Source organism: Triticum dicoccoides, chromosome 7A, assembly GCF_002162155.2.
Source record: "Triticum dicoccoides isolate Atlit2015 ecotype Zavitan chromosome 7A, WEW_v2.0, whole genome shotgun sequence".
In the NCBI taxonomy this organism is placed as follows: domain Eukaryota; kingdom Viridiplantae; phylum Streptophyta; class Magnoliopsida; order Poales; family Poaceae; genus Triticum; species Triticum dicoccoides.
In genome coordinates this window covers 51,810,086-51,824,707 of record NC_041392.1, presented here as the reverse complement: position 1 = coordinate 51,824,707, position 14,622 = coordinate 51,810,086, and the positions used below count along the sequence as shown (strand labels likewise).

Here is a 14,622-nt window from a genome sequence, read left to right as displayed (position 1 = left end):
TCAGTTCTGAAAAAATCAAAAGAAAATGATAAAAACTTCAAAAAATAAAATCCTTTGAGAGGTAGTTATATTACTACATTTACTAGTTAGGAAATTTTGAAAACTTAAATTTGGACATGTTTTGCAAAAAGTGTAGGGAAAATGTAAAACGGCTATAACTTTTGCATACGATGTCGGAAAAAACGTATAATATATCAAAAAATTCAGCACGAAAATCCGCATCCGATGGAGACCGCCTACCGCCTGTTTGCAATTTTTTAGAATCCTCAAATTCCAAAAGGAAAAAAAGATATGGTCGAATTTAAGTTTTTTTAAAAAAAATTGTTAAATCTGGTCAAACTACTTATTCAAAAAGTATTAAGGTTACTACATAATTATTCAAGAATATTAGTGTTACTAAATAATTATTTTAATTTTGAATTTTGGTCAAATCTGGTCAAACTATGGTCAAACTGTGGTCAAACTATGGTCAAACTATGGTCAAACTGTGGTCAAACTATAGTCAAACTTATTCAAGAAATATTAGTGTTACTAAATAATTACTGTTTTTTAGAATAATAGTTTCAAACTCAAACAGTGAAATGTGTGACTTCATGCTCAAGCTAAACTCCTAAGGGTTAATAGGATTGACACCTTACTATTGTCAGGAAAACAAAAAGTGCAGACTTGGAAACGAAGGAGAATAGAATCCTAAAGTTAAGCGTGCTCAGGCTGGAGTAGTGAGAGGGATGGGTGACCGGTCGGAAAGTTAGATGATTTGGAATGAGTGATCCACACTTGAGCAGTTAAGAGATGTGATTAGAGACTAAATCACCAAATAATTCAGAAAAATTAAAAATAAAAAAAATTCCAAAATTTTCAAAAGAAAATCAAAAAAAACCTTTAGTACCAGTTGGTAACACGCCACGTGGTGGCACTTTAGCGCCGGTTCGTGCCGAACCGGTACTAAAGGGGGGGCCTTTAGTGCCCACCAATTAGTGCCGGTTATGGAACCGGCACTAAAGGCCCTTACGAATCGGTTTTAAAGCTCTGTTACTAGTGTATGTTGATAGGACTATGCATTGGAGGGCAAGGGCGACAGAAGCTTCTTCCTACCATAGAAATTGATGCATACGGGATTGAAGGGGGACTAATATATATCTTAATGCTATGGTTGAGTTTTACCTTAATGAACGTCAATAGTCGTGGATGCTTGCTAATAGTTCCAATCATAAGTGCATAGACTTCCAAGTAAGGGATGAAATGCTAGTAGTGGCCTCACCCACATAAAAACTTGCTATCAATCTAGTAACGTAGTCGATTGCTTAAGGACAATTCCGCAAATCCTACCACTACTAATCCACACTCGTTATACTAAGTTAATCGTTTCTTTATAGCACCTAACTTTTATTTCCACGTTCTTTATTATCTTGCAAACCTATCCTACCGCACCTACAAAGTACTTCTAGTTTAATTCTTGTACCGAACAAAGATTGAAATCATGCCTAGCCAAATCAACCTTCAGTTTGCACCATAACATAATTTAGGTTGAGAACAAATAAATTGATGACATGTTAGGCGAAAGTATATGCCAAGATCTCAAACATAATAGCTTAAGGGCATTCAAATGGATAAACTTTGGGTTCCTCTAAGGGAGTTCGCAATCGATTGCAAGGAGGAGTTTGCCATCATCATGATGTAGTAGTCATGTGTATTAACCTACGTAATAGCTATTTATGAATTCTTGGTCACGAGTTTTCTTGTGAGATATGTAATTAACATGATTTATATGTAAATGTAAGTATTCTAGAGGTAATGAGCCTACAATGCTCGATTTTATTTTCTCATTTACTTTTACAATTTAAGTTTTGTTATCTGTCTCTATGATGTTGATGCATATTTTCTTCCACCCCCGCATGCATACTTTAGGATAAATATTTGTATCCAACTTGTGGTTGCTTCAGTCCTTAACCTTTACTGTGAGCTTGTTATTGCTAGCTTTTTACCTTTTTTTTCTTGTGGTAGTTGTATCTTCTCATATAGGGCACTTAATTTAGTTGCACATTTACAGAAGTCATCATTGCGCATTACCTTCAAAGCAACTAAGAAAAGTTAACATTGCTATTAGCATATTTCCGAACCCGCTCCCCATGTCTCTATTTGACATATTTGCTCATTCGAAGAGGCATGATGATGAGGAGCAAACTACAGACATCACCTTGTGGAATGATTCAACACTAGGTGACACGCATAGATGGCCTACAAAGGTGAATCTTTTCCTTTATATGTGTTGCAACTTTCAAGGATGATATACTACTTAAGACTCATACCTTGGGCGAATTTAGGTTTGTGGCCAGCATTATGAATGTTGAGGAGGGGTCATGAATAAGACATTGCCTACACAATCCAATATTGAAGCATGTAACCGAAGGAAGAACCACAAAGACGAAGGTGCATATCACGAAGGCGACCTCCAAGGCAACAAGAGAGGTGTTGCCCAATAATCTCTCATGTGTCCAGAGAGCTACTGGACTGCCCCGGGGTCTGCCCAAAACATCCATGTCGACGTCCAGACGCCTACAGAGAGTTTCTAGATAGCATGAAACATGCCCTAGAATTTCTGCACCGAGGTCGAAAATCCCCTCGATTAGCTGAAACCCTATCGGAGGATTCTCGAAACCTCCAGACCGTGCCCACAGGCACCAAAATGTGCTGGGCCCATGTATATATATTCCTGCCCACCCGCCCCTTCATGGGAAACCTATATAAGAAGGGGCGGGGATATAGGTCAACCTACACACATCATCATGTTAAATGCTTCAAGCATCCACAAGTTGTGCTTCTCGAAAAAAGGAAAATGTGTACTTTCACGAGAAACAAATCTCCTTAGCCTCGTCATGAGCACCGCTTCGCCATCCCAATCATCGACCTCGCGGCCTCGTGACACCATCCATGCAGGCCTCAGTGGTCAGCGCGGTGAGGGCGGCCACAGAGACGATGGGCATCTTCTAGGTGGTGAACCATGGCGTGTTGGAGACGTCCGTGCTCGGGATGCTCGCGGTGGTGTGCTGCTTTAACGAGGACCCTGGGAAAGCTAAGGTATTCAGCTTACATTTCCGGAAACAATAACGCCCGAACGTCAGGTTTTTAGGAGATCGGCTCGAACGCTTCATCCATCGCCTGATCACCCGCATTATTTTTGACGTAAATTCGTGGCCACGTCATCGGTCGTGAACTGTTCGCAAGGACGAGGGGTCAGCGCGAACCTTTTTCTCTCGTGGTGAGACGGCCCACTTCACTATCCATTTCTAGACTAGTCCACTCCCTTTCTCTTCCGCCCCGACCACACAAATCGATTCCACCCCGACCAGATCGCCGGCGAAGGTGTGTGCAGCGGCCAGCCCGTGGATCTCGGCGGCATGCCGGTAGTTGGAGAAAGCGTAGCCGCTTGAGGATGCGGGGCACGGAAGGGGGAGGAGCAGAGCCGTCTCCGACGCGGCGCTGTCGAAGGGGCGGGCGCAGAGGGGGATAGCGGCAGCGGTCGCCGGTGAGGGTGTTGCGGCAGCCTGTCCACGGATCTCGGCGATGGCGCCAGCTCGAGAAAGTCGCGGCGCTCGAGGATGCGTGGCGCGGAGGGAGAGAGCAGCAGCGATCTGACGCCGCCGCCGTCGCCGCCGCGGCGCTTCAGCGTCGGCATGTGGCGGAGGTCAACCAGGAGGTGGACGACGCCCTGCCGCTTGCAGTCGAGCTGCTCGTCGACGGGGACGCCGTCTTCTTTCCTGCAATGTGCCGAAGGGGAACTGCTCGCCGGGAGTCACCCATGGCCAGGTATTCCGTTCACCTTGCGGCGGTGGCTTGGTCAAACCTTTTCGCGGCTTTGCCACTCTCTCCGGCCGGTACGTTAACCCCTTGCTCAACGCCGCTGCCGTAAGAATCTCTCGTTTGAACGAGTCACACCTAGCCGCTGATTCCATGGTGATTCCGCAGGATCTTGATCTTGATGCACAACCAGGAGGTGAACTAGGATTTCTTTTTCTTTCCACGGATTCCACAGCATCTTGATCGATTCACTAGCTAAGCAAAAAGACTACTCGTTCTTGTAGGCAAGTGCCCAGAATGGGTAGATGCATTTTGATATGCAATTTTTTAGTGTCCATCCTTAGTCGTCATTTCCACCCTAGTATTTGTTCATGCTAAAAATAACACATGGCAAATTATATCAGTACTTATTTCTATAGCTATTTTGGCATTTTTTTGTATGGTTTACTATCGCAAGCGTCCTGTCCATATGTTTTTTTTTTGTAGTTTCAAGTATACTTAATAAATTCTTGATTATTAGCACAACAATATGTCCCATGGCATTTCGCGTACATTTTTTGCCCCTGGGAAAACACATCTTGGAAAGTGCTCATGCTGACTAGTGGTAAATCTGTTATTGTCACATGGCAAATTTTTATTGGAACTATGCAATGCTCACATGGCAAATGTTTTAAGATTTATTTTTAATAATGTGACATGGAAATGTCAGGACATTTTTTTCCTAAATTATGGCAACTTCCACAAACGTTTTTACCTTTTTGTCGCATGGCAAATTTAGACAATTGTTATCTTCATGCGTCATGGAAACTTTACAAAGATAACAATATAGCTTTTTACCATATCTTTTGCAAATCATGATAATAGTCACATTGACTACTTTTTTTGGCACATGGCAACTTTTGCCATGGCAATTTTTTCGGTAGCACGACAACTTATGTTTCTACGAGAAGCGTGCCTCATACATCATTATAAACTTTGAAACTTTTTTTTGTATAATCACACAATAATTGTATGATTTTTGTATCTTCGTGACATGGCAATTTTTACGCTGTAGCATAGATTTTATTGCCATGGCAAATTTACTTTTATTGCCAAGATGATTGCAATTATTAGCAAACAACCATGGCAAATTTAGTTAACGAATGATGGCAAATTTAGTTAATGAATCATGGAAAGTTATTTTCGTTGATCATGGTAATTTTTATAAATTGACCATGGTAAATTTAGTTCATAGACCATGGCAAATTGTAGTTTCTCACTGATTAACCATGGAAACTATAATTTCCACTTGATCATGGTAAGTTTAGGAATTAACCATGGCAAAATTAGTTTATATATCATGGATGATTTTAGTTCCATTTTTTTGTCTGTAGACCATGGAAAATTTCTGCGACCACGGCAATTTATATTTGGACAACTTTCGTACAAACCATGGCATTTTTTCTTTGTAGCACGACAACTTTTTTCTATGAGAAGTGTGCCTCATACATCATTGCAAACTTCGAAACTTTTTTTGTATAAATACACAATAATTATATGTTTTCTATCTGCATAACCTGATTCGTTTAGGAACATGTCAATTTTTACTTTGTAGTATGAGAAATTCATTTATATTGCCATGGCAAATTTACTTTTATTGCCAATACGATGGTAATTATTAGCAAACAGTCATGGAAAATTTAGTTAACGAATGATGGCAAATTTGGTTAATGAATCATGGCAAATTTTATTCATGATCATGGTAATAATTGACCATGGCAAATTTAGTGCATAGATCATGGCAAATTTTAGTTTCTCATTCATTACCCATGGCAAATTTATTTCATTGATCATGGCAATTTTTAGTTTGATGTATTGCCATGGAAATATTTATTTTTTAATTACCAAGATGATGGGAAATTTTAGTAAATGACCATGGCAAATTAAGTTTGCGATTCATGGCAAATTTCATTAGCTATGCATGCAAAAAAATCATTAATCATTGAAATTCTGTAATTGACCATGACAATTTTGAATTTATAGATCATGGAAAAAATTTAGGTCCATGTCTCATGGAAGTGCCAAAATTATTTACTAATGATAATGTTTTCAAATTTTTCAACACATGTTAATGGAAGGGGTAATATGCGTCACAGAAAATTTGAAACAACGGAAAATTTACACCACTTTTTGGCCACCATTTGGTAAACTTATAGATTTGCTTTTGGTATCAATGCGTGTTTTTATGACCATGGCAATCTTTCTTTCTTTTTGCATCTTGTCAAAATTATTTTCTTATGCGACTATGGCAAATTTAGTTTTATGGTCACGGCAATTTTTTCTATGCATGATGGCATTTTTTGGTGTGCAGACCATGGCAATTTTCTTGCGCCCACGACAGTTTATATTTGAACAAATTTCAAAATTTCATACAAACCATGGCAATTCATTTCCTGTTGCACGGCAACTTTTTCTACTTTTGTACATCATGGAATTTTTTGCTCGTTGCCATCTATCATGCCGTTTTTAATTTCATGTAGGTACTGTGTAGTAGCTTCAACAATTATAAAAATTGATGGCAATTTCTAGATTTTTGTGGCATCTTATTGTACAGTTTTTTCTCAGTTTTTCCAGTTGGGTTTTCTTCACTGTTTTCTTGTTTTTTCTGCATTTAATTTTTTTTTGCAAAGGGAATAGTTTGGGCCAGCAGGCCTAACAAAAGGCCCAGCTAACGTGGGATTAGGTGGATGGTTCGGGCTGTTGGAACATCGCAACGAACGAAACTGTTCGCTGATACTTCCCCTGCTGAACCGAACAACTCGTTCGGGTCGATCACCTCACAGCCCGAACATTCGGGTGTTATCGGGGTCCTACATTTCTGGCATTTAAAAGAAGGACATACGTAAGTCAAGCACGTCATTAGACGGCACTCAGTTTATAGCGCCCACCATCATGAAGCCGTCAAGTGTGGTGAAATGACGACATGTGACAGGTACTTTGATGAGACTCGCATGTAAGCCGATTGTTTTTTGGGACATAGGTCGAGCTCTTTTATAAGCGCATTGTTTTCTAAGCCGAGGCCCCTTTGGTTGCCATGTGTTTCTTGAAGGGTATTCGACCCGAAATACCCTTCGGCTCCCGTACACCTATATGGGGTATATTTTAAAAATAAAAAAAAGTCAAAGTACTTCAAAAGTATTTTTAGATTAAACTTGACTTACTTACACACTAGTATATAAATTTTCACACAAAAAAACCTACGTTGACTTCACAGTGAAGAAGACAAAATTTATTTACTATTATAGGTCACGATTCATGCTATTTTAACCGAAAATTTGTCTTTCGTGAAAAGAAGTCAAATCGAAATTTTCTTTTTGTGGAACTTTTCTCACTAGCACAACAAGAATACTACAGAGTATATATCAAAAACATGATGTGATGGGAATACCCATTACTGGTTATATTGATCGGCTGCCTCTATGCTATCTGGACATACAGAACACCATCAATGAAAAGTAATTCATAATTTATGTGGCTCAATATGGCCAACCCAAGAAATCAAAACTATAGTCCCATAGTGTGATTTCTCAAAAATAATTCACTTCCTCAAAATAAAATAATGAAAAAAATAACATATAAGTGAGTTCTAATCTAATTTCCTAGGTTTTCATCTCCTAGATTATATCAATTAGTCTTGAGTCTTGGCGCGACGCAAGTCTTTCCTTGCCGCGCACAGCCGGTGTCATCTAGCCGCAAGTCTCGACCAGCTCCACATCCGTGGTTGACAAACTTTGGCTTCAATCTCCCTTCAAAAAGATAGACTAGTCCATAAAACATGGGAGGTATTTTAAGCAAGCATCTAGAAAAATAAATTGTATGTATGATAAGGTCAAAACCCAGCCGGCGGTACACTTTGTGAAGGGAGCTCCTTATCTCTTCCAGCACCTGTCTTTCGGGCTCCTTTGTGGTTCGCTGATGGCCACGCAGGTGGGAGAGCAGACTCTATAAGAAAAATCGCCACCGTTGACCATAGGGAGGAGAGCAGTATCGAAGCAGAGGAAGAGACAGCGGCCATACAGAGGACTCCAGGCAAATTTTAATCGAGGGAATACTTGATTACGGAGCCATGGATGCTTATTATTACTTCACAGGCAATCAGCTGGATATCGAAAATCCTTATGAACGGGAGAAGGCTTTCCGTGTTTCATTAATGGACGTTGGGGCCATGGCCGAGGCGAACCCGAATTTCGTCACGGAGCAGCGTGCCATTTATAATGCCATCCGTGCTCAAGCCGCCACTCGGCGGAAAGCGGCAGCGGCGGAGGCATAGCTGCAGGCCATCGCAGAAGAGAACATAGCCAGATGCGCCTTCTACAAGCCGCCGATGAACCATCAGCCGGCCCGATGGGACGACGACAGCTAAGGTGCCTCCATTTCCCTCATGGACCTCACGTCCACCGGCGACGGACAAGGCGCAGACTCTTTCGAGGATGAGTAGGCCACATGAGCTGGCGGGTCCTGGTATCCCAGTGGGCCGGTCCGTCTCCCATATTTTACTCTTCTTTACCGGAGACCACACCTTTACTTCATCGGTCTTATCGCTGGTGCTTATGGAGAAGGCGGAAGAAGGACGACACAGGCTTGGACGCCGGGGGCCGCTGCCGTAGAATAGGTTTAAGGGCAGGTCTTTTTTCTAAATGTTCGAAATGTACTTAAATCCGTTGTGTTTATGAAATTCGTAATGTTTATACAAAATCCGCCTGTGTTTGCATAAATTTCATCCGATTTATTTAAAAATAGTTTGAAATGTATGTGGCTAAATGTTAGATGGCTGCCTCCCGCATCTATATTTGCGGACTAATCTCTCTATCCACGGACGGATGCAGTAGGTTTTTTATGGGTTGCGTTGTGGACGCCTTTATGGGACAGAACGTCACAGTATATTTTATATTTTGGCATGAAGGCGCATGCATGCAACGCAAGTGAATATATAGTGCATGTACGTGTGCGCACACCTTGTACCGTGTTTCTAAGGGCATCTCCAGTCGTTGGCCCCCCAGGGGCGTCTAAAAGCGCCGCCTAGAGATGAGCCGGCGCAAAAAATGGCCCTGGGGGCGGGTCGGTCCCCAGCCGTCGGCCCCCAAGCGCATATTAAAAAAATAAAGGACCGTTCGGCGAAGTTATAATAAAAACTAGTTAAATTTCGGTCAAACATGGCAAATTTCGGTGAAATTCGCATATTTTCATTACATTTTAACCTAATCTAAAAAAGAAAAGGGCTGAAGTCGTCGCCGCCGTCGGCCTTCTCCTCCTTGACACGGGCGCCCCTGCTGGACCCCTGCCCGGCGTCACCATGGCGGACTGGCGGCGGCGTGTCGTCGTCGTCGCTGTCGCATAAGACGACGACCCCGTCTTCAACGCGGCCGCGTCGGCGCTCCTCGAAGCGGCGCAGGGCGGCGCGCTGGCGCTCCTTCTCCTTCTCCCGGCGCGCCTTCTCCATCGCAATGGAGTCCTGGCGCGCCCATTCTAGGGCCGCGTCATCGTCGTCGAACTCCGCCTCCACCGGCGTCAGCCCCGGCTCCGTCTTCACCGGCGCCAGCCCCGGCTCCATCTTCGGCTTGACGAAGCGCGGAGAAGCCGACGAGGAGGGGGCGCGCCGGCCGCCCTCGTTGATGACGATGCCGACGCTGCGACTGCGCCGACCGATTGGTGTCTCCGCCGCGGGCTCGGCCTTGACGCCGAGAAGCGCCGAAGAACCGGATGAATGGGAGGATGAGCGAGAGGAGGAAGACGAGGAGGAGGCAAACCTCCTTGGCGCCCATGCGCGTCGGTGTTGCGACGGGCGGCCCCCGTCGCAGGATAGGTCAACGGCGGGTTGTTGCCGCCGTCGAGGTGCGTCAGCACGCCCTCCAGCGTGCGGCCCGGGACGCCCCACCACAGGTGGCGCCCCACGCCGTTCTTCACGCCGCCGACCACCGGCGCGTCGTTGGTGGAGGCCAGGCGCTGTTGCTGGTGGCGCTGGAAGTAAGCCGCCCAAGCCGCGTGATTGCCGGCGGCATACTGGGGGAGGGAGCGCTCGTCGTCGGTCAGGGAGGCGCGCGCGACCTCGACCTCCTCGGCGAAGTACGTGGGCTTCGCCAAGGCGTCGGGTAACGGGGGAACAGGCACTCCCCCGTCGCTGAGCCGCCACCCCGTCGGCCCGGCGCGCATGTCCGGCGGTGCCGGGATGTTCGCCTGGAACAGGAGCCAGGACTCCTGTTCGCGGAGCGAACGCCGGCTGAAGCCGTTCGCCGCCGCCTCGTCTCCGGGGAAGCGCTCTGCCATGGCGACGGACTCGGCGGTGGTAGAGAGGGAGAGAGAGGGGCTGCCGGTGACGCTCGGGAGAGGAAGACGGAGACTGAGAGAGAGGGGCTGGGCGGCGGCGAGGGGCGAGTCTGGTGTGGGCACCGGCGAGAACCGCCGGCTTTCATAGCCGCTCCGCGCCGTGTGTACGCGCACGAGGGAGGGGAGGTGTCAGCGCGCCGTCCCGAGACTCGCCGCCCGTGAGGAATCAATGGCAAGGCTGACCGGCGGCAGCCTTGGCATTGATTCCCCGTGGGAACCGAGGCAGTTGGGGGAAGACGAGCCGCCGTGTCCCTGACGCGGCGGGCCCGCGGCTGTTTCGCGCCAAAACAGTTCGCCCCGGCGCCCCCGAACGCCGCCCAGCGCGCCGGGTTCGGCCTGGATCCGCCGGCGCTGTTTTCGGCCCAAGCCGGCGAAAATCAGGCTCCTGAAACGCGACTGGGCCGATTTTTCAATGTCGGCACAAAAAAGATGACTAGGGAGGCCTTTGTGCGGGCGCGGCTGGAGATGCCGTAATGCATTGCCTCCTCGTCTCCACTCTCCGCAAACAGACAGACAGACAAGACAGAGTAGCCAGCGTGCCTGCTGGGGTCGATGGTCCACGTTGCGCTCTGCCTGCTGGTGCTGGATGCGTGGAAGATGGTCCAGGCGGTGCCACCGAACAGATCGAATGTGCATGCATGCATCCGCTCCTCGCTCGCTAGCATGCGTGCGTGCGTGCGTGTATATACGGACACCACAGCACCGACGACCGGCCAACTCTCGCTCGCACTACCCTCCACCTCCAGTCCAATCTCGCTCGCAGTCACAGAGGACAGAGCCCGCGGCGACATGTCCACCACCGCCACCGCCTACGCCACATCTACGGCAGATGACGACCGCCGACAAGCGCTCCAGGCGTTCGACGACACCAAGGCGGGCGTCAAGGGCCTGGTCGACGCGGGCGTCACCGCCGTCCCCGCCATCTTTCACCACCCGCCGGACTCCCTCCCCCTGTACGCGCCTCCTCAGCTACACCACGAGCACCGCTTCACCATCCCGGTCATCGACCTCGCCGGCCTCGGGACGCCGTCGGGGCGAGCCTCCGTGGTCGGCGCGGTGAGGGCAGCCACGGAGACGGTTGGCTTCTTCCAGGTGGTGAACCATGGCGTGCCGGAGGCGGCCATGTCGGAGATGCTCGCGGCGGTGCGGTGCTTCCACGAGGAACCCGCGGACGCCAGGGCGCCGTACTACAGCCGGGACCACGGCCGGCGCGTCAGGTACACGAGCAACTTCGACCTGTTCCAATCGCCGGCCGCCAACTGGCGCGACAGCGTGTACATTGACATGACGCCAGACCCGCCGGCGCCCGAGGAGATCCCGCCGGCCCTCCGAAGCGTCGTGCCGGAGTACGAGCGGCTGGCGCGGCAGCTGTACCACGAGCTGCTGGAACTGCTGTCGGAGGCCCTGGGACTGCGCCGCGGGCACCTAAAGAAGGACGCCGGGTGCCTCGACGGGCTCAACCTCGCCGCCCACTACTACCCGGCGTGCCCGGAGCCGCACCTGACTATGGGCACCACCCGGCACTCCGACCCCAGCTTCCTCACCGTGCTGCTCCAGGACGCCGTCGGCGGCCTCCAGGTGCTCGTGGAGGATGACGGCGGCTCCGCTGAGTGGATTGAGGTGCCGGCGGTGCCGGGGGCACTGGTGGTGAACATCGGCGACTACCTGCAGCTCTTGTCCAACGACAGGTTCAAGAGCGTGGAGCACCGCGTGGTGGCCAACGGCGCGGGTCCTCGGGTGTCGGTGGCCTGCTTCTTCCGGACGTACGGTGCCGCCGCGTCCATGAGGGTGCTGCAGCCGATCGTCACCGGCGGAGACCGCGCGAGGTACAAGAGCGCGACGGTGGAGGAGCTGCTCCGGCACTACAGGGCCAAGGGCCTGGACGGCACCTCCGCGCTCGACCACTTCAGGCTCTGAATGGAGCGCAGATGATGTATCTTCTGTTTACCTCTTCTCGTGTTTAAGTGTGGAGAATTGTGGACGCCCTCGTGGATTAATTGGGCATTCAACAATGGCTTTGTTAATTTTCTCATGCATGGTTACTAGCCATGGATTTGTTTTTTTTTTTTGCGGGGGAAAAGCATTTCATTTCATTTAATCAATAGTGGGAGTACATTCATTTGAAATGACAATGCTAATCTCCTGGGGGGAATTTGCTAACCAACAAGCCGTACGCTGCTGACCACGACCCATCGCTGCCATGGCATGTGCAGCCTTATTCTGTGATCTACCTATTTTTGTGACTTGCATTGATCTTTCTTGCAACATCTCCGAGACGGCCGCCACTTGAAACATATTCCTTGATCTTCCCTTTGAACCTAATTCAAGGAGCTTCAATATCTCCGCACAATCTGTCTCGACCTGGATAGGCAAGGGAGTCAAGTGCAACGCCAGCTTCAGGCCCTCCTCACACGCCGATAGCTCTGCCTCCAGTGCGCCCGAGCAGTTCCGGATCCATCTGCATGCCGCGTAGATAACCGCACCTGTGTGATCACGTAGGATCATACCGGCACCAGCTGTTCCATCTGCCTGTACAAACGAACCGTCAAAATTGAACTTTGCAACACCACATGGGAGAGGAATCCAACTGGGTTGTACGCTAGGCTCCAACTTATGTTGAGCACCATTGTTGGATAAAAGAGCTGGTTGCTTCCCCTTGAGGATGTCCACCTCTGGCCCCTGTTTGATAAGTAGCAAGGAATCAACATAGCTACAGAGAAATTTCTTCGATGCCTCGACCGGGATTAGTGGTTTGTCATGGGTAAGTTCGTTTCGAACATGCCATGCACGCCATAGTAGCATGAGCAGGAGCATACGCTGGGTCTCATCTAATTGCTGGAGGCAAAGAAGGAGCCATTCCGGTTCCATACCTTTGAGTGAGTTATCAGCAGGAAGGTCCCAAACTAATCTCATCACAGTCCAAAGATTACGTGCATGTGGGCATTGGACAAGTGCGTGAAATGTCGTCTCAGTCTCTTGCCCACAGATGGTACAGATTGCATCATGATCAAGGTGATGGCGCAACATATTTTCTCTGGTTGCCAAGGCCCCTCTCGCAGCCTTCCACGCAAACACCCGTACTTTAGGTGGGGCGCCGCAGCTCCACATCAACTTCCAAGCAGGTCTTGACCCATCTGGACGTCCACTCGACTCGCCAATCTCCTGTGTTGCCATGAGACAATCCTGAGCCATCCTATATGCTGATCTGACAGAGAACATTCCATGCTTGTCTGGCTGCCAGGCAACGCAATCCTTTTCCATTCTACTAGAGGGTTTGATTTTCAGTATTTCATCAACGTCGACCGGAAAGAAATGTTGTCGAACGAGTGTGATGTTCCATGAACCGTCAGTTTGCATAAAATCGGCAACCCATTTCAGTCTGCACCTTCTCTTTGGAGTGATCGGTCTGAACGACGGTCCTCTTGGGATCCATAGGTCTCGCCACACGCGTATGTTAGCGGCGTCCCCCACTCGCCATATATATCCTTGCTTTAGCAGTTCCAAGCCATGCTCGATAGCCTGCCAAGAACTTGACCCGTTTCCAGTAAACACCGTGTCAGTGATATCTCCTTGGGGATAATATTTTGCTCGCAGAACTTGTGCGCATAGACTGTCCGGGTACTGGATTAATCGCCAGGCCTGTCGAGCTAAGAGTGCTTGGTTAAATATTCTTAGGTCCTTAAACCCCATTCCTCCCCTAGCCTTGGGCCTTAGCATAATATCCCAGCCGACCCAATGAGTCTTTCTCTTCCCTTTCTTTGCACCCCACCAGAAACGACGGATCATTTTGGTGAGCTCCTCACACAGCCCGGCCGGCACCTTGAAAACACTCATAATGTAAACTGGCAAGGCTTGGGCAATAGCTTTGATTTTTACTTCCCGTCCAGCCATAGCCAACTGATTTTCACCCCACTCCACGAGTGCTTTTGCAAGTCTCTCCTCAAGAGTTTTCAGCTTACCTCTTCTCATGCGACCATCTGGCGTTGGTAGGCCAAGATATTTTGCCTCGAAGGTGCTCTGGGAGATCTGCAAGGTGACCTTGATAGTATCCTGTACTGCCGCCGGACACATAGGGCCAAATAAAATCGAGCACTTTTGAGGGTTGATGTACTGGCCGGTACGCCTTGCATACGTTTGCAACACCTGCTGCACTCTGATTGCTTCATTTGGCTCAGCTTTAAAGAACAATAGAGAATCGTCCGCGAAGAGCAAGTGAGATATGCCTGGCGCTCTTCGGCAAACTTTGATAGGAGTAACCGTTCCCTGGATCGCTTCACGTTGCAAGAGGGCAGAAAGACCGTCAGCAACAAGTAAGAAAAGGAATGGAGACAAAGGGTCACCTTGGCGAAGACCTCTGGTAGGAGAGAACGAATCAAGAAGGGTTCCATTGAATTTCACTGAATAGCTCACCGGGGTCACACAAGACATTATCCAGCCTGCCCATCGGGGAGCGAAACCCAA

At 48.3% G+C, this 14,622-nt stretch overlaps 1 protein-coding gene and 1 long non-coding RNA gene across 2 annotated transcripts; both read left to right on the top strand.

The window, feature by feature from the left end:
* The first annotated feature begins 3,223 nt into the window (after window positions 1–3,223).
* Window positions 3,224–4,128, top strand: LOC119334698. Its single transcript, XR_005161504.1, has 2 exons — window positions 3,224–3,875; window positions 3,967–4,128. It is a non-coding gene; the product is annotated as an uncharacterized LOC119334698 (long non-coding RNA).
* Window positions 4,129–10,819: 6,691 nt separating this feature from the next.
* Window positions 10,820–12,191, top strand: LOC119330974 (1-aminocyclopropane-1-carboxylate oxidase homolog 1-like). Its single transcript, XM_037604124.1, has one exon. It carries the CDS (start codon window positions 10,825–10,827, stop codon window positions 12,076–12,078), a length of 1,254 nt encoding a protein of 417 aa, XP_037460021.1. The 5' UTR covers window positions 10,820–10,824; the 3' UTR covers window positions 12,079–12,191.
* Window positions 12,192–14,622: the final 2,431 nt, after the last annotated feature.

What these genes read in the sequence shown, in the direction of transcription:
- LOC119330974 (XM_037604124.1), top strand. Translation starts at nt 10,825, where the DNA reads ATGCGTGCGTGCGTGCGTGTATATACGGACACCACAGCACCGACGACC.